At 40.5% G+C, this 25,673-nt stretch overlaps 1 protein-coding gene across 4 annotated transcripts in view; it reads left to right on the top strand.

Moving 5' to 3' along the window:
* CLIP2 (CAP-Gly domain containing linker protein 2) overlaps positions 1–25,673 on the top strand; it is a 79,252-nt gene that overhangs the window by 19,584 nt on the left and 33,995 nt on the right. For all 4 annotated transcript variants that reach the window (XM_072136167.1, XM_072136168.1, XM_072136166.1 and 1 more), the window contains exons 2-4: positions 1,103–1,318; positions 6,871–7,409; positions 23,657–23,781. In XM_072136167.1, coding sequence (XP_071992268.1) covers positions 1,207–1,318; positions 6,871–7,409; positions 23,657–23,781 — 776 coding nt within the window. In that variant the 5' untranslated portion in view covers positions 1,103–1,206. The remainder of the gene's footprint in view (positions 1–1,102; positions 1,319–6,870; positions 7,410–23,656; positions 23,782–25,673) is intronic.

The raw sequence follows: 25,673 nt of genomic DNA, 5'->3' as shown, positions 1-25,673 counted from the left end.
AGCAGTTGGACAGGTGTACCTAATAAAGTGGCCGGTGAGTGTATATATATATATATATATATATATATATATATATATATATACATACATACATTATTACCAAAAGTGTTATTTTACTACACACTGGGCTGGTTGCCTTATATTTTATAATGTAGCAAATAACAGCAGTTCAAGCAGTGCCGCATGTAGTTTTCAATCAGAGTGACTATTTATAGCTGCTGCAAATCTTATGTGAATGTGGTTTTCAAAGCCCCAATTTTTGTATACAGTGTTGTATGAGAATAGGGCTCTTTGGGCAGCAAAGACATAGATTTCTGCAATAAATCTTCCACTCATGAGCATACTCTTGGATTTTGTACGGGCAATGCTACATCTTATTCCTTTAATGACCTCACTTTTTTGGGCCTGAAAGAGGCTGTTCGGCCACCAAAGTATTTTGCAAATCATTGCTTAATGCCAAATAAAAAGCATTTTCATAAATTGTAATTTAAAAAAGTCTGTTTCAGCCTCTTTGTTGACTGACAAATCATTCTGACTATAGGGACAGTCTTCTATTAGCACTCACACTGCTTCTAGATGCCTATATATAGGCAATTTGTATAATGTGTCTCAGCATAGTGTGTCACAAAATATTTTTAGCCTAAAAGCATTTTCCTTCATGGCAAGTATAAAATATTGGTATATTGAAATATATCTGCTACACTTGTATTTCCACTATGGGTCTTTCTTATGCAATCATTAGTTCACTTCGATACTTTTACTTTGAAAGTATATTATACACAGATATGGAGTCTTTAAAACTGTTCAACTATAAAAGAGCAACCTAAAAGGCCTCTGGCTATCAAGCCATTGGCACTCTGCAATCACTTTGCAGAGGGCCACTAGGGTGAATAAAACCCCTTCAAATTTTATTAGGTGCCTTACTCACTAGTGAGTTTCATGCATCCAACTCGCACCACACTCACACGATGTGCTGGCTGGAACACCTGGTCTGAATGCTGTTCAGTATATGGCTCAAATTTTTGAGTATGAAAACAAAGTGTCAAATTATATGAGTTATTGTTTATGCCTGACCTGAGAATTTTCCCCTTCTACATTTTAGGTAAATAAACATGGAAAGCAGTATCCCTTACACCAAAGCGTAACAATTCCGCATGAAAGGATTCTGACAGAAGAAAAGAAGATTTTGAAATTATTGCTACAAATATGCTGAAACCAAGTGGACTAAAAATCCCAGGCAGGGGAGCAAAACACTCCAGCCCCGTGGGAAGATCATCAGCTGGATCTGGTGTTACTGGCAGCACCAGCTCTAAAGAAGGTACATATATCTATTTGTGGATTCATTACATGAACTTTTCCATTACTTTCTAAAGTTTCTGGTATGTTTTATTGATTTTTTTTTTGAGATTTCAATTCTGGCAGGGGCGTATCTACAGCAGTAGCAGCCGTAGGGGCTGCAATGGGGCCTGCAATGTCAGGGGACCCTGTCATCCAACCTAGGTATGGAGGATGTGCACCATTATATACATGTTATACTGCACATTATACGGCATAATATGTATATAACACTGAACAGTATCTTCCACAGTACACAGCATGAAATGTCTGAGGGAGAGAGGGGACAGCAGAACATGACTATGTATATTCTTATCTAATCTGGTGGTGTATGATTCCTGTCTTGTACTTCCCCCATGTGGTTAGCAGCTACTTGGACAGATCTGTGTAAATGTATAGAATATATCAGTACATAAATGTTGGCACATAAGTGTACAAATATATATATTTTCTGAGGGTATTGGGGGTCCCCATTTAGAAGTCTCCTAGTGGGCACTGCCTCTAATAGTTACGCCCCAGCTTTTTGGTGTATGATATTTCTGTTTGTTCTGCGCCTTTCTGAAAACTCTGCGAATTTGGCGTTATTTTTTTCATTTTTATGTGTTTTGTTGCCCAGGTCTGAGTGCTGTGCTGCCTTAAGTGTAATTTATGTTTTGAGACATTTTCGAAAAGTTGCACAAAAAGTTGCAATAGCACGGCAAACTAAACCTGCCTTTAAAATGAAATTAAACATCCAAAATGAGTAAATCAGACTTGCTGGCTCAGTGTGGTCCGTTTCAAAAGGCAAATCCAATGCAGCATGTGAACGCAGCCTTAGGCTACATTCACACGACAGTATGAAAATGGCTGTATGCCACCCGTACCATACTGTATTTTTACGAGTTACATACAGCCACATTCATTTCAATGGTCAATGGGGAAGAATTATCAAGCTGTCAGAATATTCATAGTTGCCCATTGCAACCAATTACAGCTCAGCTTTCATTTTCCTACCAGTGCTCATGAATATTTTAAAGGGGAGCTGTGATTGGTTGCCATGGGCAACTAAGAATATTCTGACTTTTAGACAACTCGATAAATCTGCCCCAATACGTCCAACCGTACCATATACTAGCCATATGAAAATATAGAGTCTGTCCTATTTCCCCCGTATTTCAGATCCGTATGCCTTAGAAGTCTATGGGGACGGATTATATAAGTACAGATTATATCCGTGCTGCATACGGAGGAAAAATGTCACGTATATATGGGCTCGTGCTGCATGGAAATACGGGACTGGAGAATATCACACATTTGTGTGAATGCAGACATACTGCAGCAAGGGCTGAGAACTTTCTCAGATGGAATCCCCAGGTCAAGATGTAGTTGGTCTGTACAAGGGCATCCCAAAATGCCTCTATCAAAGTATAATAATGATTATCCCATATAGTGATCAAAAGTTTGTATAGTCCATGGTATTAATATTTTATTTATTTTTTGCATGCTGCCACTAGGAAGTGCTATTTTCTTAGCAGAAAGTAATCGCTCTGTAAACTGAAAAATAAAAAGTTCATGTTTTATGGGTAGAGGACAGCAAAAAACTGAAATAGATACATGAAAAAAAAGCTGTGGCAACAAGGAGTTAAAAAAGCTTGAACAATTTGGCATTGAAGTTTTGACTAAAGAGAGGATCAAATGCTACATTTTATTGACGTAAGATACAACATAATCCTGATGTACTCTGCTTCAAAGCATACTGCTTTATAGCATCCTCTCCCAACTGGTGTATGTGATGATGTCACACCAGCCTGTGTCATACAGTTTGGTGCTGACACAAAGGGTTGTGCTGTGCCACTCAGCCTGTCAATTGTATACATATATAATTCTCAATTTAATTGATTTGTTTGTTAGTACAGAATTGCCAGCGTTTGGATAGTCCATACTATTGGCGTTCCGCCACCCCCATTGAGGCTCCACAATCTGCCGCCTGAGGCAGAATTTTCAACCCGTCCCATGGCAGGTGCAGCCCTTTCCTTGCTTCATACTGGTTTTGCTTTAGAAATACTTTATGTTGCTAAATGAGACAAAATAGAATAAGACATTAGGTCTGTACAGCAACTATAATGAAAGTAGTTCATTACACAGTTACTGCTATTTTCTTTAGAAAGTAAATGCTAAAGTGACAATTTACCTAAAAAGCACAGGCAAATAAAAACTAACAGTTTGCCTGCATCCCATGTGTATCCTTATTATTATATCTGTATTCTCATTTCCAAGACCCATACAGACCATTAGACCATTTGGTTGGGGGCACCTCTGAGGTTGTTTTATCTATTAAAGACACAGAAACTCGTAGTTGCAGGTTACGGTCCCCTGGCAACTGTAAACTTAGTAAAGTCCAAATTCAGAATAAGGTTCCAGTACCTGTCCGTCAGTTTTAGCATTAGGGCACATTCACACGACAGCATTCCCGCTGGGCGGGCATACCACCATGTGCTGGAGAGGAGGAGGAGGTGACCACTCCCCCCTCCATAGAAAACAGCCGGTCACGGCCCCACACAAGGGAAAAGATCTTTTCCCGGTGTACGGCGGATTGGTGCCACACATGTGTGGCACTGTACCTCCGCCAGGCCGCCATTGCTGTCTATGGGGACGTATACGGCCTCATATACATCCCCACAGACTGGTGTGTGAATGCACCCTTAAACTGTAAATGGAGCTTGTTGTCTTAAGGTACAACCAAAGATCGGTTGTGAATTGTCGTCCAGAAAAGGTCAACATCTGCAAAGAGTTTGTATATTCACTCCGTGTTTGCGTGGGTTTCCTCTGGGTACTCTGGTTTCCTCCCACACTCCAAAAAACACACTGGTAGGTTAATTAGATTGTGAGCCCCATTGGGGACAGGGACCAATTTGGCAAGCTCTGTGCAGCGCTGAATAATCTGTGTGCGCTATATAAATAAAGGAATTATCATTATTATTATTAAATTATTAGGTCAGGGTATTTGAACAAGAGAGTAAATGTAGAGAGTCACTGGGATACTTGCAACATTTGACTACTCTTGGGTGATTCTCTTTAGGAACAGGACAGCAGGTAAAGTGGTTCTTTATTGTATTTTACAGTTTACCAACTACCTTCTTTGTTTGGCTTTATTATTACTGATCCTTATAAAGCTTCAGTAAAAGAGGAAGTATTTTATATTCGATTATGTGCTAGTATTTGAAATTCCTATTTAAAATCATAGTAGACAACCCTGTCCTTTGGTAAGGGATGGGTATTTCCTGCCTCTTTTCAATCTTCGCACAATAATGTAAAGAAAGAAATTAAAATGTAAACCAGCTTTTTTCTGGCTTTTGCTAGTTTTTCATGATGTGAGTTATTTCATGTTTCATCATGGGAGTCCCAGGCAGGAGCAGTTTCCTTGACAACTAAGGACTGTGTTATAGATGTACTATTTTTATTCAATATCATGTAAAGTTGTGTTAAAGTAGTATTCACCATTGTGTTGCATATAAATAAGAAATAAAACAGCTGATGCATTTTATTATTGCTAATTTGAAGAAGAATTCATCTGTGTCAGATGACATGATATTCTTTCAAATTCAAGCCTTATTAGCATACACATTTTTATTGAAATTTATCCAATTCCTACACAGTGAACCCTTTCATATTCTCTAGTCTTTGACAAGGGAAGTGTTGTTTACCTTTTTTGCTTTAGATCTTGGATTAAATTCTTTTAGTTGTCATGGTACCATTTACAGAAACGCTTAGATGTCCTTAGATGTTACAATAGATGTCCTTGTAGTATACTGAACTATGTAAGCTAATATCAATTATTGTAGTCATAGTAATGCTAATTTGTAAGTGGTTGTTAAAGGGAACCTGTCATCAGGTTTTCACCATTAAACTTAATGAAAGTTCCAAAAAAATTCCTCCCACTGTTTCCCATTTAATTTTTGTTATCATCCTTGAGTGATGGCACAAGCATGTGACTCATCACATTCTTCAAGTCATCCAATTACAAACATGCTGTGCTTATTCTAGAAAAAAACTTCAGTGATGTCCCAAGCATGTGACTCATCACATGCTTCAGGTTGGCCAATGACAAACATGCTGTCCTGATGCAAATGAATGCCCTCAGTGCTCTGGCCTCAGTGTCCTTATCCGATGTCATAACTAGGAAGTTCCGCCCACTGTAGGAATAGATGAATATGATTTTATAAGAATGGATGAAATATGCCAGGCTGTATGTAAGGCATGGAAGAAGCCAGCAGTATGATACAGTTATAGTTGGAATTGTATAGCTCTCTCCAGCTGGGCTAGAACAAATTTTCTGTCAGTTACTTTACAGTTATGCTTTAAGTATTATAGGAAAGAGTTATAATTTACCAGATATCTCTACATTTATTGACCTCCTGTTGGGATGTATGAACTTCTCTAAGAGGGGTCATCGAGTTGCTATCCACTTTAAAACTTTAAAATTCGTAGACAAAAAGTAAAATGAAAAGATTTGTACTATGTTAAGGATCCACTTCTGTTTGGCTAGACAGAACTATTAATAACACACGTCGTAGGGAAGCCAGTCAATCTTTAGTATTAATGTAGCTCAGATTCTGTGCATTTTCATTGGATTTTATCAGCAGATTTTACTTCCCGTTTAGCCTCTTAGGTTGTAACCAAATGATCAGTGATTCAGCTTCAGTAAAAAGAACTAATACAATTAATAATAAAATGCATCCGAAAATCTAGACCTTTTAACAAACCAAATAAATCATACTTTTTGTTAGGGCATCGAATTTTGTATAGAAGTTTTTCAATTAATTAGAAGTCAGTCATAAAGATTGACGTTTTGATCAGTGTGTGGACGCCATGCTGTGACCCTTCTGACGTGTTAAATTACAATAAGAGCTATTACTGGCACCTCAGTTGGTCACCTAGCATGTTAATAGATAATTTAAAGACACATTAGGGCAGATGTATTACCACATTGAATAACATTTAGAGATAATAAACAGTGTCATGTTTTATACAGTAGTGCAGGCTGTTTGATTGGTTTGCCACATTGATTCAGTTGCACTCACTTTTGAAGTTTTTAGCAAGGCAGAAACATCTAGTTTTTTTCTTTTGTGCCGAATTCTGGCACAATAAAAATAGTAAATTTGCCAATTGTAGATTGGGGGGGGGGGGGGTTCCTTTGTTTGAAAACGCCTCTGGGACATAGCATTGACATTTTCGTTTTGTGTTGCGTTCCATGTGTCACATGATGACAAGCCATCATCTTAACAGAGACCCAGCCCAACTACAATAATTGCTTTCTCTGTTAGAATGAGCATTGATACGGGTTAGTCAGCTGACTGTTCACCTTTCTCTATATTTCTTCTTACAACCATGTAATATTTTATGCATAGAGATGGAAGGGGCCTTACAATTGGTATATAAAACAATAATATATTTTGTGTGAAGCTCTTGCTAATTCCAATTTAACTATTTGCTAAATTTGCTTTGTACAAAATACTATGTAATTTCAATTTTCACCTGTTACTGTCTTTTTTTCAGGCTCACCTTTGCACAAGCAGGGTTCAACATCATCAGTTAATGCTGAAAAGTCAAGTTCCAAGATCATTGAAGTGGGGGATGAATTTCTGGGAGACTTTGTAGTTGGTGAACATGTGTGGGTCAATGGAGTAAAATCTGGTGTGGTGCAGTATCTTGGAGAAACCCAATTTGCTCCAGGTCAATGGGCAGGTGTTGTTTTGGACGATCCTGTTGGAAAAAACGATGGATCTGTAGGTGGAGTCCGTTATTTTGAATGTCAACCACTACAGGGAATATTTACAAGGCCTTCTAAACTAACCCGACAACCTGTGGCAGATGGTACAGGAAGTGATTCACATTCAGTGGAGTCGTTGACAACTCAGAACTTGTCTTTGCATTCTGGAACTGCCACACCACCTCTGACCACTCGAATTGTGCCACTGCGAGAGAGTGTTTTAAATAGCACAAAAAAAACAGGAAATGAATCGGGATCTAACCTTTCAGACAGTGGGTCAGTGAAGAAAGGAGACAAGGATCTACGCCTTGGAGACCGTGTTCTGGTTAGTTACTTTCTGAATTATTTTATGTATAAAGTTTAAGTTACACTTGCAATTTAAAAATAACTGACTGTGTATCACAGGTGCATTAAGTATCTACATATTAATATGGCATAACATAACTATCCTTGGCATTGGTAGATTATAAGATTATAGGATTTTAGACCCTTTAGGATCAGTCAATTTTATTCCTACATTCCAAAAGGCATACATTTCTTCTTCTTTTTTTCTTTTTTTGGTAAAAAAAATGTTTAAATAAATAAAAATAATTCTAATAATAAGCAGTGCCCCACTTTAGGTAGCCAAAAAGGTTAAGGGTATTTTTTAATATTTCAATATAAGACTGAGTCTGTATGAGTTCTTTAAATCCGCAGAAGAAATTTTACTTTCATGGAAAATTCCATTTAATTTTCTGTGCATCATACTGGAAAGATGGCAAAAAAACCCCCAAAAGATAATAAAAGTACTGAAGACCCTAAAGCAGACAACGATAATAATGTAGAGATATATGTAGAGATCCCAAGAGTAGACAATAATAATATTTAAGACCCCCCAGAGCAGGTATTAATACTAGAGACTTCATAGCACACTAACAATACTGGGATTCCCCAGAGCATAAAACTACTAATATTGGAGACCCCAAAGCAGATAATAATACTGGAGACCCCCATAGCATACAACTTCTAATACTACAGACCCCCATAGCTTAAAACTACTAACACCATTATTATTAATTATTTATTATTATTATTAACACCAGAAAACCTCAGAGAAGACAAATACTGGTAACCCAGTAGCAGATAATAATACTGGAGACCCCCAGAGCATAAAACTACCAATACTGGAGACCCCCAGAGCAGATAATATACTGGGGACCCCAGAGCAGATAATAATATTGGAGACCCCAGAGCAGATAATAATATTGGAGACCCCAGAGCATACAATAATACTGGAGACCCTAGAACAGACAAAAAAATCCACTCCCAGCTAAAAGAGCAGAGCTGCCCCAGGAAAGGTAGAGGACCATGGAACAGTACAGTACAGATTACAAGTACTTACCAGTCCTGGATCCTCTCCTGCTCCTGGGGCCTCTCTGCTCTGGGTCCTTGACAGCTAGCATAAGGAGTCAGGACAAAGAGTGGAGTGACAGGAGAGAATCCTGGGAGCAGTCAACACTTCTAGCTGCTCTTTCCACTACCTTGCGTACTGCACCAATGAATGCTTCCTTCAGTTATGGAAGTGCTCATTGGACTCATGTGGATCCAACTTGAGATTTCACAGGCGGCATGTAGGCTGTTGGCCACGGGTTGAGGAGCCTTGTAGCAGGCTTCTAGTTGAGATGAATGTTTGCTGCACTTTAAGTACATGCTCAGTAGTGAAGCTCCTCCGCTACAGATCAGAGGATTAAGTCACTCGTAAAGAATGCAAGTATTCATCTCAGCACTGTACCATGACCAGGAAAATAGGACTGGGAAGTCCGAGTCAGAGGTCATTGTGGTGGCACTGGAGTCGGAGTCAAAGTTAGGGAAGTTGAGTTGGAATCATAAGTTTAGCTGACATGTGTGCTTAGATATGGTGTGTTCCTGGTTGATTTAGAAGCTCATTTGTGTAAGGAAATTAACAGCATTTTCTCTAAGATGATCACTGGCAAACAGAAAAGTTATGTCTGTAAAGCTAATAAGTTGCTATACAAAATACGTATTTTACTTGTGGGGGAATTAGTTGACTTCCCTTAATGGTGGGAGCGTTATATGCTAAAAACACATTATGAAAAGTGTAGCATGCGGTCTTCTGGAATGCATCTGTTTAATGGGCGTTTAAGATCATTTTCTTGTGAGAATAATTTCTGTAAAAGTCATTTGTAAAGCTCACTGCAAATGGTCTCAGTGTCTGTAATACCAATCTTTTTCTGTCTGTAAGGAGCATTGTAAAAAAATGTACCTTTAAATATTTCGAGAGGCACCTTTACCTTACCTGTCTTTTCACTTAATAGCCACATGATGATGTGATGCTGCATTGTATATTCTGTTAAACTACTGCTTAAGATGGAGCGGATAAGATGTCACACCTTTGGTAGATCAGCTGTATGGTATCTCTTGGCATGAAGGAAAATGCTATTTGATTTGCTCACTGCAGAGTTTGCCATTCAAGGCTGAAGGCATCCTCCTGCAGTTCAGGACGTGCTTAGCGTAATTTTAAAGTCAGACATTCTGGGTTACTGGGACTGTAAAAAAATTAATCCTTTTTTCAGTAGTATCAGTGTCTTCAAAGATGTTTAGTTGACTGAATCTTATAGACTAGTGATATTAAAGTATTGGCTAAAGTTATGGCTAATTGGTTGGGAACTGTTGTGGGGTCAGTGGTACACAGGGACCAATCTGGTTTTATACCTTCTAAATCTTCACCAACTTTTTTTGAAATCTATAGGCAAATAAAGCCTTCCTGTAGATGCTGCCAAAGCTTTCAGTAGCATTGAATGGGATTATTGTAAACTGTGATTTGTACCTAACTTCATTAGGTGGGTCCATATCCTGTATTGGGCGACGATGGCTAGTGTAAGGGAGAATGGGGACATATCGGAACAGTTCCACCTTCAGCGGGGAACAAGGCAGGGTTGCCCTATGTCACCCCTTCTGCTCGCACTGGCCATTGAGCCTTTGGCTTGCATGGTCAGACAGCATACTGGTATAGTTGGTTTTAAGTACAAATTGGGGGGGGGCATAGGAAGGGGGTTGGCCATCCCAGATGCATGGGCTTGTTATATAGCTGTACAATGTCAGTATTTTGGGGGTTGGGCTCTGGAAGGAGAGGAGATGTGGTGTCCATTAGGCACTTTGGGGAGGCATTGAATTTGGTCATGACACTGGAGGCTGGAAGGTAGCGGCTTGGGGGGAAGCGGTATCCGTCCCTGATGCAGACAGTGTGAAGGACGTACAAGCAAATACTGGGACTCTGGACCAAATTCACTCCGATATGGGGTTACCCTTTCCTGGGGTTGGTATATATATGTTGGAGGATAGCTAGAGATGGGAACAGAGGGGGATACACTATTTGAATAGGTGTATGCAGGGCCGACTATTAAAGGAAATCAACCAGGCTGAAAACATGAAAAAAATCTACAAATACTCACTTCCCCTCCTCTTCATTTTGATCCCAGTGCTGTCCGTCACTAGTCGGAATCATGGGATCACCTAGAAAGCAAACTTATATTTAACAGCACGAAGCGCATTGACGAGATCTCCGACATTCCTGGCTGCTAATTATGTATGCCCTGGCCACCTCCCTCTCCCATGCTCCCCCGGCCAATCACATTTATGGCTTGAAGTCTGCAGCATCAATTTTCTGGATTGGCTGCATGCCTGCCAATCCAGCAGTGCATACAGATTGCATGGGACGCACCTGTACTCTTGACCCAAACTGAAGGTTCGAATCCATTTTCTAATTAACACCTCATGTGGCATAACTTAGCTGTCTGATTCACTGTCATAAATCTTAAGTTCAAAAAAAGCAAGATCCTACCTATTGATAAATCTGTGCCAATGTCATAATCGCCATGACTCCTTGTTCTTATTTCTCGGTTAAATTCATATATGATGTAAATGTACCTTTAACTTTAGAAGGCACAAGGAGTTAATTTTTTTCCATGAATATAAGGTAAATTTGTGGTGAAATAAAAAAATATCATTGAACTCTTTTAATTAGTTGTACATAGGTTGCTTCTAGATGATTTGGGAAGTATTTGCAGCCTTAAAACTCTTGAGATGTTGTCGTGGACTGCAGATGTTTCTACTCCGTACTGTACTGCAATGTGGCAATCGAATACTGAAATGGGGGAGAACAGTCATTGAGAGGAAATGATGCAGATCATCCAATAATCTAAAAAATAGCTTGATAAAATTCCACATCAGTTAAGTTTAGGGATAAATTTCTTTGAATATTTGTAAACTGATTTTACATTTTTTCAGTAAATGATAACCATAAGCTCTATATATTCCATTTAGACATTTTCTATAATACAGGAAGGGAAGTGCATCCTTACTTTGTCGGAACTGAGCTGTTTACTTAGAATAGAATTTATTGAATGCTTCCTGTTCCGAACTAAACTGTGCTGAATAGTTTGTCTAAGGAAATACCAAACAGTCTTTTGATGGCTACATCATTTGTTACAGTTTTCATGTATTTTAATTGTTATATATTGTAACATCTGAACAGTATGGTGAAAAAAAATATAAATAGTCTATGTATAAAAAGTCATGATAAAAATAAAGCTGGTTCCCTACTTCACTTCTTCACTCTCATTTATTGCAGTTTCAGTAACAATTCTATGGTAGTCACCAAAATCCTCTAACAAACAGCTTAGTAGAAAAAGCGATGTTGGATGCTAAAGGAAGTAGTTGACAACTTGGTAATACACCATTTACTACATAAGAGGCTTATAACTATAAGTATACATTTTCCAATAAAGAAAAATGATAAGCCAGGTTATATACCGACACACATAATGGGGGTCATTTACTAAGGGCCCGATTCGCGTTTTCCCGACGTGTTACCCGAATATTTCCGATTTGCACCGATTTCCCCTGAATTGCCCCGGGATTTTGGCGCACGCGATCGGATTGTGGCGCATCGGCGCTGGCATGTACGCGACGGAAATCGGGGGCGTGGCCGAACGAAAACCTGACGGATTCGGAAAAACCGCCGCATTTAAAACAAAAAATCTGTTGCGGAGCTTGCACTTACCTTCACTCAGTCCGAGACGGTGAACTCCAGCGCGTTCCGATGCTTTTCAGCGCAGCAGCGCCACCTGGTGGACGGCAGAGGAACTACCTTAATAAATCCCGGCCGGACCCGAATCCAGCACAGAGAACGCCCCGCTGGATCGCGAATGGACCGGGTAAGTAAATCTGCCCCAATGGGTATGGAAAGTATTCAGACTCCCTTAAATTTTTCACTCTTTGTTTCATTGCTGCCAATTGGTAAGATCAAAATAGTTTTTTTTTTTTAATTAATGTACACTCTACATCCCATCATGACAACCCCCCCCCCCCCCCAGAAAGATAGATATTTTGCTAATTTATTAAAGAAGAAAAACTGTCACATTTTCAGAACCCTTTGCTCAGTATTTAGTAGAAGAACCTTTTGGGTTAGTACAGCCATGAGTCTTCTTGGGAATTATGCAACAAGTTTTTCACACCCGAATTTAGGGATGCTCTGCCATTCTTCCTTGAAGACCGTCATGCAGTTCCCAGTTGCATGGTGAACGTTGGTGGACAGACATTTTCAAGTATCTCTAGAGAAGCTCTATTGGGTTTAGGTCAAGGCTATGGCTGGGCCAGTCAAGAATGTTCACTGCTTTGTTAGTTTAGCTGTAGGCTTAGGGTCATTGGCTGAAAAACCCCATAGCTTGATGCTGCCACCACCATGTTTAACTGCCTGGTTTCCTCCACACATACCGCTTATAATTAAGACCATTAAGTAAAATTTTTGTCTCATCAGACCAGAGAATCTTATTTCTCATAGTCTTGGAGTCCTTTGTGTGTTTTTTTTGCAAACTGTATGCAGGCTTTCATACGTCTTTCACTGAGAAGAGGCTTCCATCGGCACGGTCTGCCATAAAGCCCCGACTGGTGAAGGGCTGCAGTGATAGTTGACTTTGTGAAACTTTCTCCTTTAACTGTATCTATGGAGCTCAGCCACAGTGATCTTGGAGTTCTTTTTTACCTTTCTCACCAAGGTTCTTCTCCCACATGTGCTTTGTTTGGCCGGATTACCAGTCCAAGGAACAGTTGTGTTCTTCCCAAACTTCTCCCATTTAAGGATTATAAAGGCCACTGTGCTATTAGTAATATCGATTGCTGTAGAAATAGTTTTGTAATTGGAAGCCACATCTGTGCCTTGACACAATTTCTTACTTCCTTGGGCAGTTCCTTATAACTCCTCATTCTTATGTGCTCTAACATGCACTATGAGCTGTAAGGTCTTATAAAGACAGGTGTCTTTCCTATTCAAATGCATATAAACATGGTAACGAAAAACGGGTTGTTGTAAAATGCACTGCCCGATATATAGTTGATTCGACACAAATTTCTTTTAGTTAGAAATTTTATTCGTATGGATAGTGGACTACGCGTTTCGGGGGTGATCTACCCCCTTCATCAGGTTCGAAAAAAGTACTCCGGAGGCGTGATGGTTCAGAGTCAGCAAAGTGCCATCAGAGAGCTGTCTTTAGATCTCCCAAAAAGATTGGTCCGGAGTGGAGTAGCTTCCTGGTACCACACACAGCACGCCACTCCACTCCGGACCAATCTTTTTGGGAGATCTAAAGACAGCTCTCCGAAGGGGATAGGCCACCCCCGAAATGCGTAGTTCACTTTCCATACAAATAAAATTTCTAACTAAAAGAAATTTGTGTCGAATCAACTATATATCGGGCAGCACGTCTTACAACAACCCATTTTTTTTTCGTTTGTGATTTCCTTATCTGGCACAAACCAGTACCGGATCCCAGGAAGAGGCAGCAGACCCCATCTACAGAAACCAAGATAAGACTGAACCTCTGATATCTGCCCTAACGCATAAGACACAAGGTGTCTTATGTGATATTTCAGTTTTTCCTGTTTAATAAATTAGTAAAAATATCTACATTTCTGTTTTGTGTGTCAAGCTGGTGTGCAAAAACCTTTTTTATCTTACAAAATGGCTGCAATGAAACAGAGTGAAAGTTTTAAAAGGATCTGAATACTTTCCCACTGTCTTATAAATACAACACAAGTTTTACTTATTTAACCTACGTGACCCCATAAATTAAAAACTTGTAGAAACTTCTTAAGCAGTACTAACTTGAAGTTTGTCTTTATTATTTTCACATTGTTCATAAAGAATTTGAGTCCTCCCTTTTTTTAAAAAAACATATCTTCATTTCATTGAGGTTTGTTGCCTATCATGTGACACCTAGCTCTGAAGGTCTCGCCTTACTACTTACAACCTCTGCTTCTGTCTATGCATGTCTTAATTCGATTGCCGAAAACCTATTAGAACGTGAGAAAAGCGCACAATCCTGGGTAAACCCTCTTCTACCTCCTGCTAATATTATATTAAAGGGAACCAGGAGACCCATTTTTAGCACTCCCCCAGTCCCCACAGAGCATAGTACATACACTGCCAAAGTGTTTTTGTATAAAAAATTGGTTTTACAGAAAAAAAGATATGTTATATTGTACCTTTCATTAGCATCTGCTGTGTGACTAGGCAGTTGCCCAATAGGAGGGGCTGGAAAGGAACAGTTCCCCCCCACCCTTGGGAAACATGTGACCTTTTCAAATATATGAATAACTCCCCACACTTGGGATTGGCTGTAGAGGAGCAGGGGGCGTCGCTAAGCCAAGTGATGGATGTTTTCATATATTTGAAAAGGTCACATGGAGTAGCTGTTCCCCAAGGGTGGGGGGAACTGCCATGCTCTGTGGGGACTGGGGGAGTGCTAAAAATGGGTCTCCTGGTGACAGGTTCCCTTTAATATCATAGATGCTGGGATTATAGTAACCATGGCATCTTAATGAGTTACAATGCATAACTAAATACGTTACTTACCTGCCCAGCAGTGCTATCAAAGGGTGCTGTCGGAAAATGTACTTTGAAGTGAGTTGTAAATTGGTTATATAAAGTCACAGAGGCGGACAGTTTAGAAAGTGAAGTGAAACTTTCCCCATCTTAGAACCCCCCCCCCCCCCCCCGTTGTGATAAATCTCATTCCCTTAAAGTGGTATTCCTTATATATACTCAGGATACATAATACATTCTCTAATTCACTGTTATTAACAAAAATGCAGCATTTCATAGATATAAGTCCAACCTGTCTCTATCAGTCCTGATGTACACAATTTCAGTTGCCCCTAGACACGACCCTGTATCTTCTGACTTAGTTATCTGGGATTCCTGTGTGATTCCCTGCTGCTGAGTTTCTCTCTCTCTGCTCTGTGCCTGTAGCCATGCCTCCCTGAAGTCTAGAACAGAGTTAAAAGACACTCACTCATTCACTTCCTACCAGCAAACATAACATGAGGAAAGAGAAGCTTCCAGCTACAAACTCCATTCAGTTAATTGATCCGGGGGAAGGGGGAGGCAGGCACATATCTGTGAGAACATATTTGTAGCAGAGCTGACAGTGTAAAAGTGTGTCAACCTCTGTCTGTCATGCCTCTGTGTTATAGGCATCTCATCATCTCTTAACTGTCTCCTCCCTCTCTCTGTATGTGTCAGTGTGTTAGTAAAATGTCAGAAGCCAAATGAAAGTGTATATACACCTTGTACCCTGATAATGTAACCCCACAGAACTAGATGGATAATAATGTATCTGCATAGAGAGTCCCCACCCACACACTGGAATCTTACACTGTCCAGCACTGAGTGATAGGAGCTAAAACAGAAAAAACACTTAGTAAAATTGTAAAGTAAAGGGTTAAAAATGATCTTTATTGTGTAAACATCACCAGGGGATTGAAATTTAAGAATTTTCTTTTTGTGGGAAAACCCCTTTAACATCATGAGGTATGGTTATTGACGTCCCTGGGTGCAAAATCATCAATGACAGCAAAGTCTGCACTCTTAAAGGGAACCTACCACCACGAATCTACCTATAAAGGTAGATCGGGTGGTAGGTGGATGTAAGGGATGTGAGGAGAGCTCTTTTTAGAGCTAATCCTCATGTCCCCGCTAACTTTTGGGAAACTTTATTAACCTAATATGTAAATTTAGTTATGCGGCTACTGGGGCGTGGAGTAGCCGGCACGAGGCTACACAGCGCGGCTACTCCACGCCCCGGTAGCCACATTACTCCTCCTACCCTCCTCCTACCCTCCTCACGTCCCTTACATCCACCTACCACCCGATCTACCTTTATAGGTAGATTCGTGGTGGTAGGTTCTCTTTAAGTAAGGAGAACTGGACTTCAGTGCTGCACTCTCTACTTCCTTGACTTTATAAAACCACTTCACATCTGATGTCAAATCATGTGCTGGTAGTGTAAGCTACTTTTAAGGACAAGGTATTTTATAGTTATCCCTTAATTCAAAGAGGGGATATTTTCTTTTTTTCATGACTATATGTTCAGCGAATCCCTAGTAAAAAGAGCTCTCCTCACGTCCCTTACATCCACCTACCACCCGATCTACCTTTATAGGTAGATTCGTGGTGGTAGGTTCTCTTTAAGTAAGGAGAACTGGACTTCAGTGCTGCACTCTCTACTTCCTTGACTTTATAAAACCACTTCACATCTGATGTCAAATCATGTGCTGGTAGTGTAAGCTACTTTTAAGGACAAGGTATTTTATAGTTATCCCTTAATTCAAAGAGGGGATATTTTCTTTTTTTCATGACTATATGTTCAGCGAATCCCTAGTATATACATATACCATGATGTAACACAACAGGGGGGAACTAATTAAGATCGGCATCTTAAAATTCCCCCTGCTGATGCTCCACTACCCGGATCTACTATGTGGCTCTGGCATCTTAGTATTTACATATTTACTTTCTTGCTGTAATGTTGTTCCTTTCAAGGTTAATTGTCCCTGTAATTTAAGTAATATGCCATGAGCAATGTATATCCAATACATCCTATTTCTAACATTGTATAAATGTTCTTTGTGTAGCCTTATTAAATGGATAAAATAAGCATTTAGAATCTACAGTACTAGACTGAGTATATGAGATTTAACGCTAAAAGCTGCTATCTTCTCATAGACAGTCTTTTCTTCGAAGAATATAAGTCTTAAGTAAGTCATAGCAGGGTCTTACTTTAAACCTGTAAATGGCTCTGATTTGTGTACTTTACACTGTATTCTCTTATAGCTTCAGCTTTATTGTGTTCTTTGTCTTCAGAGCTGGTTGGGTTTACAATGTGGGATAACAGCTGCCCCTCACCTGCCAGTGCTACCTAATTCCTGCAGCTGCTAGATTTATGGTATTTTTAACAATATATTATCTGATTTAAAAGAACAAATGCTTTTTTCTATTAAACATTACACACTTCTAGTACATATGCAATGTTTAACATGTCACAAAGCTGCCCTTACTTAACTTTTAAATTTTGAATTTGATGCAAAATCCTTAACCCATTAAGGACGCAGGGTTTTTTCGCTCATTTCTCGCTCTCCACCTTCAAAAATCCATAACTTTTTCATTTTTCCGTGTACAGAGCATGATGTTATTTATGCCATATACTGGGAAGCAGGAAACAAATTCCAAATGTGGAAAAAATGTGCGTCACGTTCTTGTGGGCTCAGTTTTTACGACTTTCACTCTGAGCTCCAAATAACACCTCTACTTTATTCTTTGGTTCGGTACGATCGCAGTGATACCAAATTTATACAGGTTTTATTGTTTTAATACATTTTCATAAATTAAACGAATGTGTGCGAAAAAGGAAAAAAGAAATTTCGCCATCGTCTGACGCTAATAACTTTTTCATACTCTGGTGTACGGAGCTGGGGGAGGTGTAATTTTTTACGAAATTAGCCGACGTTTTTCATTTTGATCACTTTTCATTACATTTTTTATGTCATGTAAAAAGGTGTAAAAGTCGCATTTCAGACATTTGGGCGCCATTTCCCGTCTCGGAGGGAAATTTTTAAAATTTTTTAAACTTTTTTTTTCTTTTTTTTTTTCACTATTTCTTAGACCCTCTAGGGTACATTAACCCTAGGTGGTCAGATCGTTCCTACCATATACTGAAATACTGCTGTTTCGCAGGCTTATTGCAATGAATAGGCAGAAGCCATTCAGCCTCGGTTAGATGGCGGCGCCCGGCGGCAAAGAAAAGGTTAACACCCAAGAACGGTGCAAGCAGAGACCGCGGGTGTTAGCGATGGGTCTTTGCTGTGATATGCAGAAGAGCCCATTTCTGTATGGAGAGGGCTCAGCCTGTGAGCCCTCTTCATACACCCTTCATAGCTCTGTGGCGGATATATCCGTCACAGAGCGTGAAGGGGTTTAACCCCTTAAGGACGGAGGGTTTTTCGCCTCATTTCTCGCTCTCCAACTTCAAAAATCCATAACTTTTTCATTTTTCCGTGTACAGACCTGTGTGAGGGCTTATTTTGTGCGTAACAAATTTTACTTTCCCGTAATGATATTTATTTTAACATGCCATGTACTGCAAAGCTGAAAAAAAATTCCAAATGTGGAAAAATTGAAAAAAAACCGCACGTGCGTCACGTTCTTGTGGGCTCAGTTTTTACGACTTTCACTCTTCGCTCCAAATAACACGCCTACTTTATTCTTTGGTTCGGTGCGATCGCGGTGATACCAAATTTATACAGGTTTTATTGTGTTTTAATACATTTTCAAAAATTAAACGAATGTGTACAAAAAAGAAAAAAATTTTTTTGCCATCTTCTGACGCTAATAACTTTTTCATACTTTGGCGCACGGAGATGTGTGAGGGGTCATTTTTTGCGAAATGAGGCGACGTTTTCATTGCTACCATTTTGAGGTCTGTGCGACATTTTGATCATTTTTTATTTCATTTTTTATGTTATGTAAAAAGGTGTAAAAGTCGCATTTCGGACATTTGGGCGCCATTTCCCGCCTCGGAGGTCACCGCCGGCCGTAACCGTTTTTATATTTTGATAGATCGGGCATTTTGGGACGCGGCGATACCTAATATGTCTGTGATTTTTACTGTTTGTTATGTTTTATATCCGTTCTAGGGAAAGGGGGGTGATTTGAACTTTTAATATTTTATTAATTTTTTTTATTTTTTAAACTTTTTTTTTTCTTTTTTTTTTCACTATCTTTTAGACCATCTAGGGTACATTAACCCTAGATAGTCAGATCGCTGCTACCATATACTGCAATACTTCTGTATTGCAATATATGGCATTTTTGCAGCACATTCATTACAATGAGCCACTGGCTCATTGTAACGAATATGCAGCTGCCAGATAGCCTCGTGTCAAAAGAAGACACGAGGCTACCATAGCAACTGATCGCCGCCCCCCGATGACGTTCGGGGGCGTGGCGATCGAAAAAAAGATGGCGGCGCCCACGCGCCGCCGTCTTTTAAACGCCGCCGGCGACTTTGCCGGCGGCGTTTAGGGGGTTAATAGCCGCGATCGGTGCAAGCACCGACCGCGGTTATTAGCGGTGGGGGTTTTGTGCAAAATGCAAAAACCCCCACCTTTGTATGAAGAGGACTCAGCCCGTGAGCCCTCTTCATACATCCCTTATACCTCTGCGCCGTAGAGCTACGGCGCAGAGCGTTAAGGGGTTAAAGAAGATCTACCATCAATATCAACCATGATAAACCAGGGAAACTTACACATAGATCCAGGCACTTTGACTGTGGCATTGTTATTATATTAGTTATCCATGGGCTCGTTCTTTCTAAAATCAACGTTTAAAATTATGCTAATTAGCTAATAGACCCTCAGAGATGTAGCTTCACAGCCTGTTACATGAGTAGAACATGTCTCACACAATCCCCTGATCTTTACCCTCTGCCCATGAATGTGTAATCAAGCAGCAGCAGGAAGTGGGAGGGGGAGACCTGCTCTGCTCATTGTAACAGCATATGAAGCTACATCACTGAGGTGAAACAAGCATAATACATATTTTAAGAAACATCCATAATTTTTGTCAAAAGAAAATAATATTAAGCTCCAAGTGGGAAGGGAAAAATGTAAACACAAAAAAGGGGTTATGTTGTTAAGGGGTTAAGAAATATGACAAAGTTTGTAGGGAAAAAATACATTTTAACTACATTATCTTCTGACAACACACACACCCCTGCACTGACAATATCCAAGCTCTCCCTCCTCCACTGACAACACACAAGATCTCCCTCACTAATCACTAACACACACCCCTCCCCCACTGACAACATCCAAGCTCCTCCTCAATGACAACAGACAAAACTATCCCCAATGACAACACATAAGCAACCTCTCCCTCACCGACAACACACACACCCTCTCCCATTGATACCACAGAAGCTCCCGCTCATGGGCAACACACACCCCTCCACCACTGGCAACATCCAAACTTCCCCTCACTGAAAAAGCTGACCCTCATATCCCCCTTCCTTATGCTTACTTACTGTTTCCTGTTCCTCTCCATGCTATTTCTCCAGGTAATTCTATTAAACTCTAAAAACTGTAGTAAGATTTACATTCATGTGTTCACATGATTGTGCCTGAAATAAAAACGCTTAAAATATAATTTATTATTTCTTCCTTAAAAATTGGGACACTCATAGGCACCTATAGACTAAAAAGTTCAGGCTTCCAGTAGAAACACTCAGGGGTGGGTATAAATATTGTTTTGTCACACTCACTCCTTCTTTTTATTATATTGTGGTGTTACTGGAAAAATATATATTTCTCTCAGGGAACTCTAATTTCTACATGTGAGGTCTTTTTTCACCTAGATAAGGTGCATATATTGTGTGCACTGTAGGTACCGAGCATGCCGGTGTGATATTCACATTTGCTCTGCACCCCTCAGACATACATCTCATCACTCATCTGTGGGACCTTAAGTTCAATTAGTTCCACACATACAGCATATTACCACATTGCATCTTGGGTGTTGGTATAGGTTCTCTGTCATACACCGCTCTATCCACTAGGTCCCTGCCTGACGCGTTTCTATGCTGCATAACATCAACAGTGCGTCATGAACAGGGATAGATAGTGCAGATGCACCAGAAATTCAGTCACATTTCTAAGGTGCATCTGCTGCACACGTGGCGTGCACATGCTCAGTATTTAAAACAAAGATCCCACCCACTGGGGTATGGTTCCGAACCGGGAGGACCAATAAGGAAACATCAGGGGAGGCTCTGGTCCAGAGGCTTTCCCAGCGCCAGCCAATGATACAGCTGCCTCCATCTCCAATCATGGAGAGCCAAGACTCAGAGAAACTCCTCCAAACTCCTGCAAGCAGCCTATGCCAATCAAGGCTCACTGAACAGCCCCAACAGGTACCATCTCCCTAAGGAGGGTGTCTATATGACATATAGATAATATTACAGGGATTGTATCACGGCTATCATTTATTTAGCACCCGAACATGGAATTCGTAAGGTTGTTCATCACATAAGTAGGTTCTAATCAACTCAAGAGTCAGAGTTCCTTTATCATACCCTTTTGGAGAGAAGAGCTAAAAGCATATATTGTCCGGATAATGTCCGAATGGCTTGAGAAAGGCTCACTGTTTGGAGCCGAAACGTTGCTCTTTCACATGGAATAAATCCACTAAGGTATTTTTTCACCACAATCTGGTGTGCTGCCTTTTTTTTCCTTTGTCTTTATAATTGAAGGACCTGATGCCCGGCCCTCTTAGGCGTGCACCCGCTTTCTATTTTTGTTTACCCATTTTCTGTTTTGATAGTGCTGCTTGGACCTTTTCTTACTGTAATGTCCGAATTAGTTACTCCATCCAGGGCTGGCTCCAGGCCACACTGTCCCCCTTCCCCCTGCAGACACGCTGCCCCCCCCCCTCTGCGGACACACTGACCTCCCCCGCCCCCTGCGGAATACACTGATCCCCCCTGCAGAATACATTGAACCCCCCTCCCCTTGTGGAATACACTGACCCCCCCTCCCCCTGCGGACAGACTGACCCCCCCCTCCCCCTGCGGACAGACTGACCCCACCCTCACCCTGCGGAATACACTGACCCCCCTCCCCCTGTGGACACACTGACCCCCTGTGGAATACACTGACCCCCCCTCCCCCTCTGGGAAAGAAAAAATATCTCACCTTTCCTGGTTCCCCCGGAGCAGTGCACTAACAGCCTCCATCTTTCTTCAGCCTGGGCTTCCCGTACGTGCTGGCCCTGGTGATCTGATGACGTCACCATGTGTGCCGGCTTCAGAGCCATCGTATACCATGTGGAGCGGCGCTTCGGGGGAACCAGGACAGGTGAGTTTTGGATTCTGCCTCTATGCTGCGCTCCCGACGATTGCAGCATAGAGACAGAAAACTACAAAAGCCGGAAAGTGATCATTTGTACCAGTGTCATATAGCAACATTGGCATGTCACCAGATAAATTACCTCTTTGCGTTTACAGTTAATAAATTGCCTGGTCTTAAAAGTCTGTTTGGTGACCGTACTTGTCACCGATCTGCTTGGGGTAATTGAGGTGCATGCCTTACATCCCCCACATTTGTTGGTACCTTGGGGGGGTTTAGGTCCAACTTATCACAGAGATTTAGTCCACTCCTGTAAGTGATCTGTGGATGCTCTTCCACAAGTTCTACCATATCTTGATCCAGATAAATTTTTGAGTCTATGGGTGCCTATAATTGAGCCAATTTTTAGGGGAGGAATATTACATGTTTCTCCAGGTAAGCAGCACATGCTGTGAGAACAGGGTCTCTTGTAGCTGGTCACTTCTCTAGCGCTATACCAAGAGGCTGCCACATGAAGAGAGGGGCAGTACTTGCAACACAGGATTGAGCAGAGGAGAATCCATAGTTCTAGCTACCAGCCAAGCAGTGGAGATCATACTTGAACCCACCCCCTCCCCCACAACCAGAGTAGAGGTGGCGCCCTAGGCCATCGCTTACTGAATACCTATCATCTTGGCCCTGGATAGCTTCAATGAAGCACCTAGCATTTTATCCTCAGACATATTTCACAGTAGATAAAACTACAGATATGATGCTTGCGCTTATGTGATGTTTGTGTTAACACTATCAGCAGTATTCAGTGTGTTGCATAACTAGACATTCATATGCCGTGAAGTAGAATGTGGATTCTCATAAAGATATGAGAACAATGTAAGCAAAATAAATCATTAGGTCTGCACGCTATAATTTTGTGAAATTTATGTAAAATTGTGACTCATTTTAGATGTAAAGCTAGTTAAAGGGCTCGAGGGTCACCAGATTTGCCCCATTAAGCTACTAACACTCTCAGATGTGGTATCAAATTCCCTATTTTATGTGAAATGTTGTCTGTTTACCTATAAAAAAAATAGCTTCCAATGTGAAAATGAGCAGAGAAGAGTCATAATTTGCCTGAGATTCAGGTTTAGAAGCTGAATGGGAACGGTCACCTCGGACACCCTTATCTTTGGTTTCTTTTGTACCTAGCACCATTCTTTTCATGTCATTAAAGAGAAGAAACTTACATTTTCGAACATGTTGCATTTTAGCTTTGTTCTAAACCATAGTGGTCGGTTTTCTGTGATATTATCTATTTCCTTCTAGCAATACTGATATTTTCTGTGTGTTGCCTTCTAGGTGGGTGGCACAAAAACAGGTGTAGTTCGTTATGTTGGAGAGACAGATTTTGCTAAAGGAGAGTGGTGTGGAGTGGAACTGGATGAACCACTGGGGAAAAATGATGGAGCTGTGGCTGGTACCAGGTTTGAATAACTTACATACTTATATAAACCAGTAGAATTATAAGAACTGCATGACAATGAGATATGTAGATTTCAGTGCTAGGAAGTAGCAGCCATCCAGGTTATCATAAACAATTGTCTATTATACAATTGAAAGACTCATGAAGACATCGCCTTTAAGACCACATTTACACTGACCTATGCCCACACGGCTACAGCCGGGCGGGCATACGTCAGCCGTGATGGAGAGGAGGAGGGGTGACCCCTCCCCTCTCCATAGCCATACATTGCACTATCCATATGCCTCCCCCATATAAAGATCGTATCTTGCCTGTAGCTGGTAGAGTAAGTCTCTGCACACTGCTGCTTGCTGGCAGGAAGTGCCTGTGTCTGAGCTGGTCTTGAAATGCAAGGGAAGGGCTGGAGGCAGAGAGCACTGCAGTGTGCAGATAAGAGAAGCTATTCATGAGAAGAATTCAACTATAGTCAGAAGATTTACAGTCAAATCCAGGGGCAACAAAAATTGTAAACACCAGAAATGATAAAGACAGGTTGGAATTATATCTGTGAAATGCTGTATTTTTGTAAATGATAAATTCTCTGCTCTTATGCCCTCTGTACACACACTGCACTATAGATTTGTACAGAGTTTCCTAAAAAGTAGGGTTTTTTGGCACACATAAACATACACAGATATGATGTTACAGAGAGTGTGTATCCATCTTAATAAGGATATGGATTTGTAGCTGAAATAACTTAAAATGTAAGAGGCAACCTTCATCAAAAATGAATCTAATCTCATAAAATAATCATGAATGTCAAATGTGGACAAAAATGATATTGTTACAGTATGCTTCCTGCTTTCTTCATATTTATAGGTCATACATCATTTAAATTGTCCTTTACATTTTCTTTGTATATCTTTACATATAGCCAATTGTAAATCGTAATACTAGTAAGTGTTACAGTCACAAACTTAAATGTATATTAAAGATTTTTTTTAATTAAAAAATAAAAAAGTAAAAAATGTGAAAAAAATTAGAAAAATGTGGCCCTTATTTCGGAGGAGTAGTAAATTGTTTTATTTGATTTTAAGATGACAGGAAGCATGGCAGCACCCCTTAGATTAGGTGCTTGATATGGTCTTTTTTAATGTTGACACTCAGGAATCACCTAGAAAAAAAGGCTTATAATTAACAGCTAGGATCGTTCCCATGCTGGGAGAGGGAGGTGATGTCAGGCAAGAGGCGTGAATTCATGCCTCCTACATGACAGATGCCTCCTCTCTCAAGCTCTCAGCATGGGAGAGGGGGGGGGGTGCATAGTTTGCAGCCTGGAGCATCGGACATCTTGTCCCCTCGCTCCTGGTTGCCAAAGTCTTGGGATGAAGAGGAGTGGGGGTGAGTTTCTGCTGTGGTTGCTTTCCTTTAAATATTATGATTTCTATGTATATATTTTCTGGATGCAGCGTATAAGATTTTGTGGTCAGACACCTGCTTCCTATGGTGCACTCATCCAAGACTTTCCTGACTTATTCCACTTGTCCAGCTTACATTCCTTCCCTGAAATCTGGAAACAGAACAAGGAATGGAACATTTTTGCTAAGCTACAGTATTTGGCTCATCCTCGTAGTATTAGATAAAGCTAGTATAAAAAGACCAAATATAGTTGCATCTGGGGAAAAGCCAATGCAGATGCAACTAAACTAAATACTGATTAATAGAATTGTGCTTTTGTTGTTAAACATTATGTTCTTTTACCAAAACATATACAATCCTTCTCATAGATTTGGCAGGACAAGCATGGTCAGGGTGACTGGAAAGTGAAGGCTGTAATGTTCAGATGTTGGGTGATACAGCTGCCTAGAAGACTTGGCTGAGATTTCCGCATGTGATGAAGTTTATTCTGGCCAG

Source organism: Engystomops pustulosus, chromosome 2, assembly GCF_040894005.1.
Source record: "Engystomops pustulosus chromosome 2, aEngPut4.maternal, whole genome shotgun sequence".
In the NCBI taxonomy this organism is placed as follows: domain Eukaryota; kingdom Metazoa; phylum Chordata; class Amphibia; order Anura; family Leptodactylidae; genus Engystomops; species Engystomops pustulosus.
The sequence above is the reverse complement of the archived record's forward strand: the minus strand, read 5'-3'. Positions and strand labels throughout refer to the sequence as shown.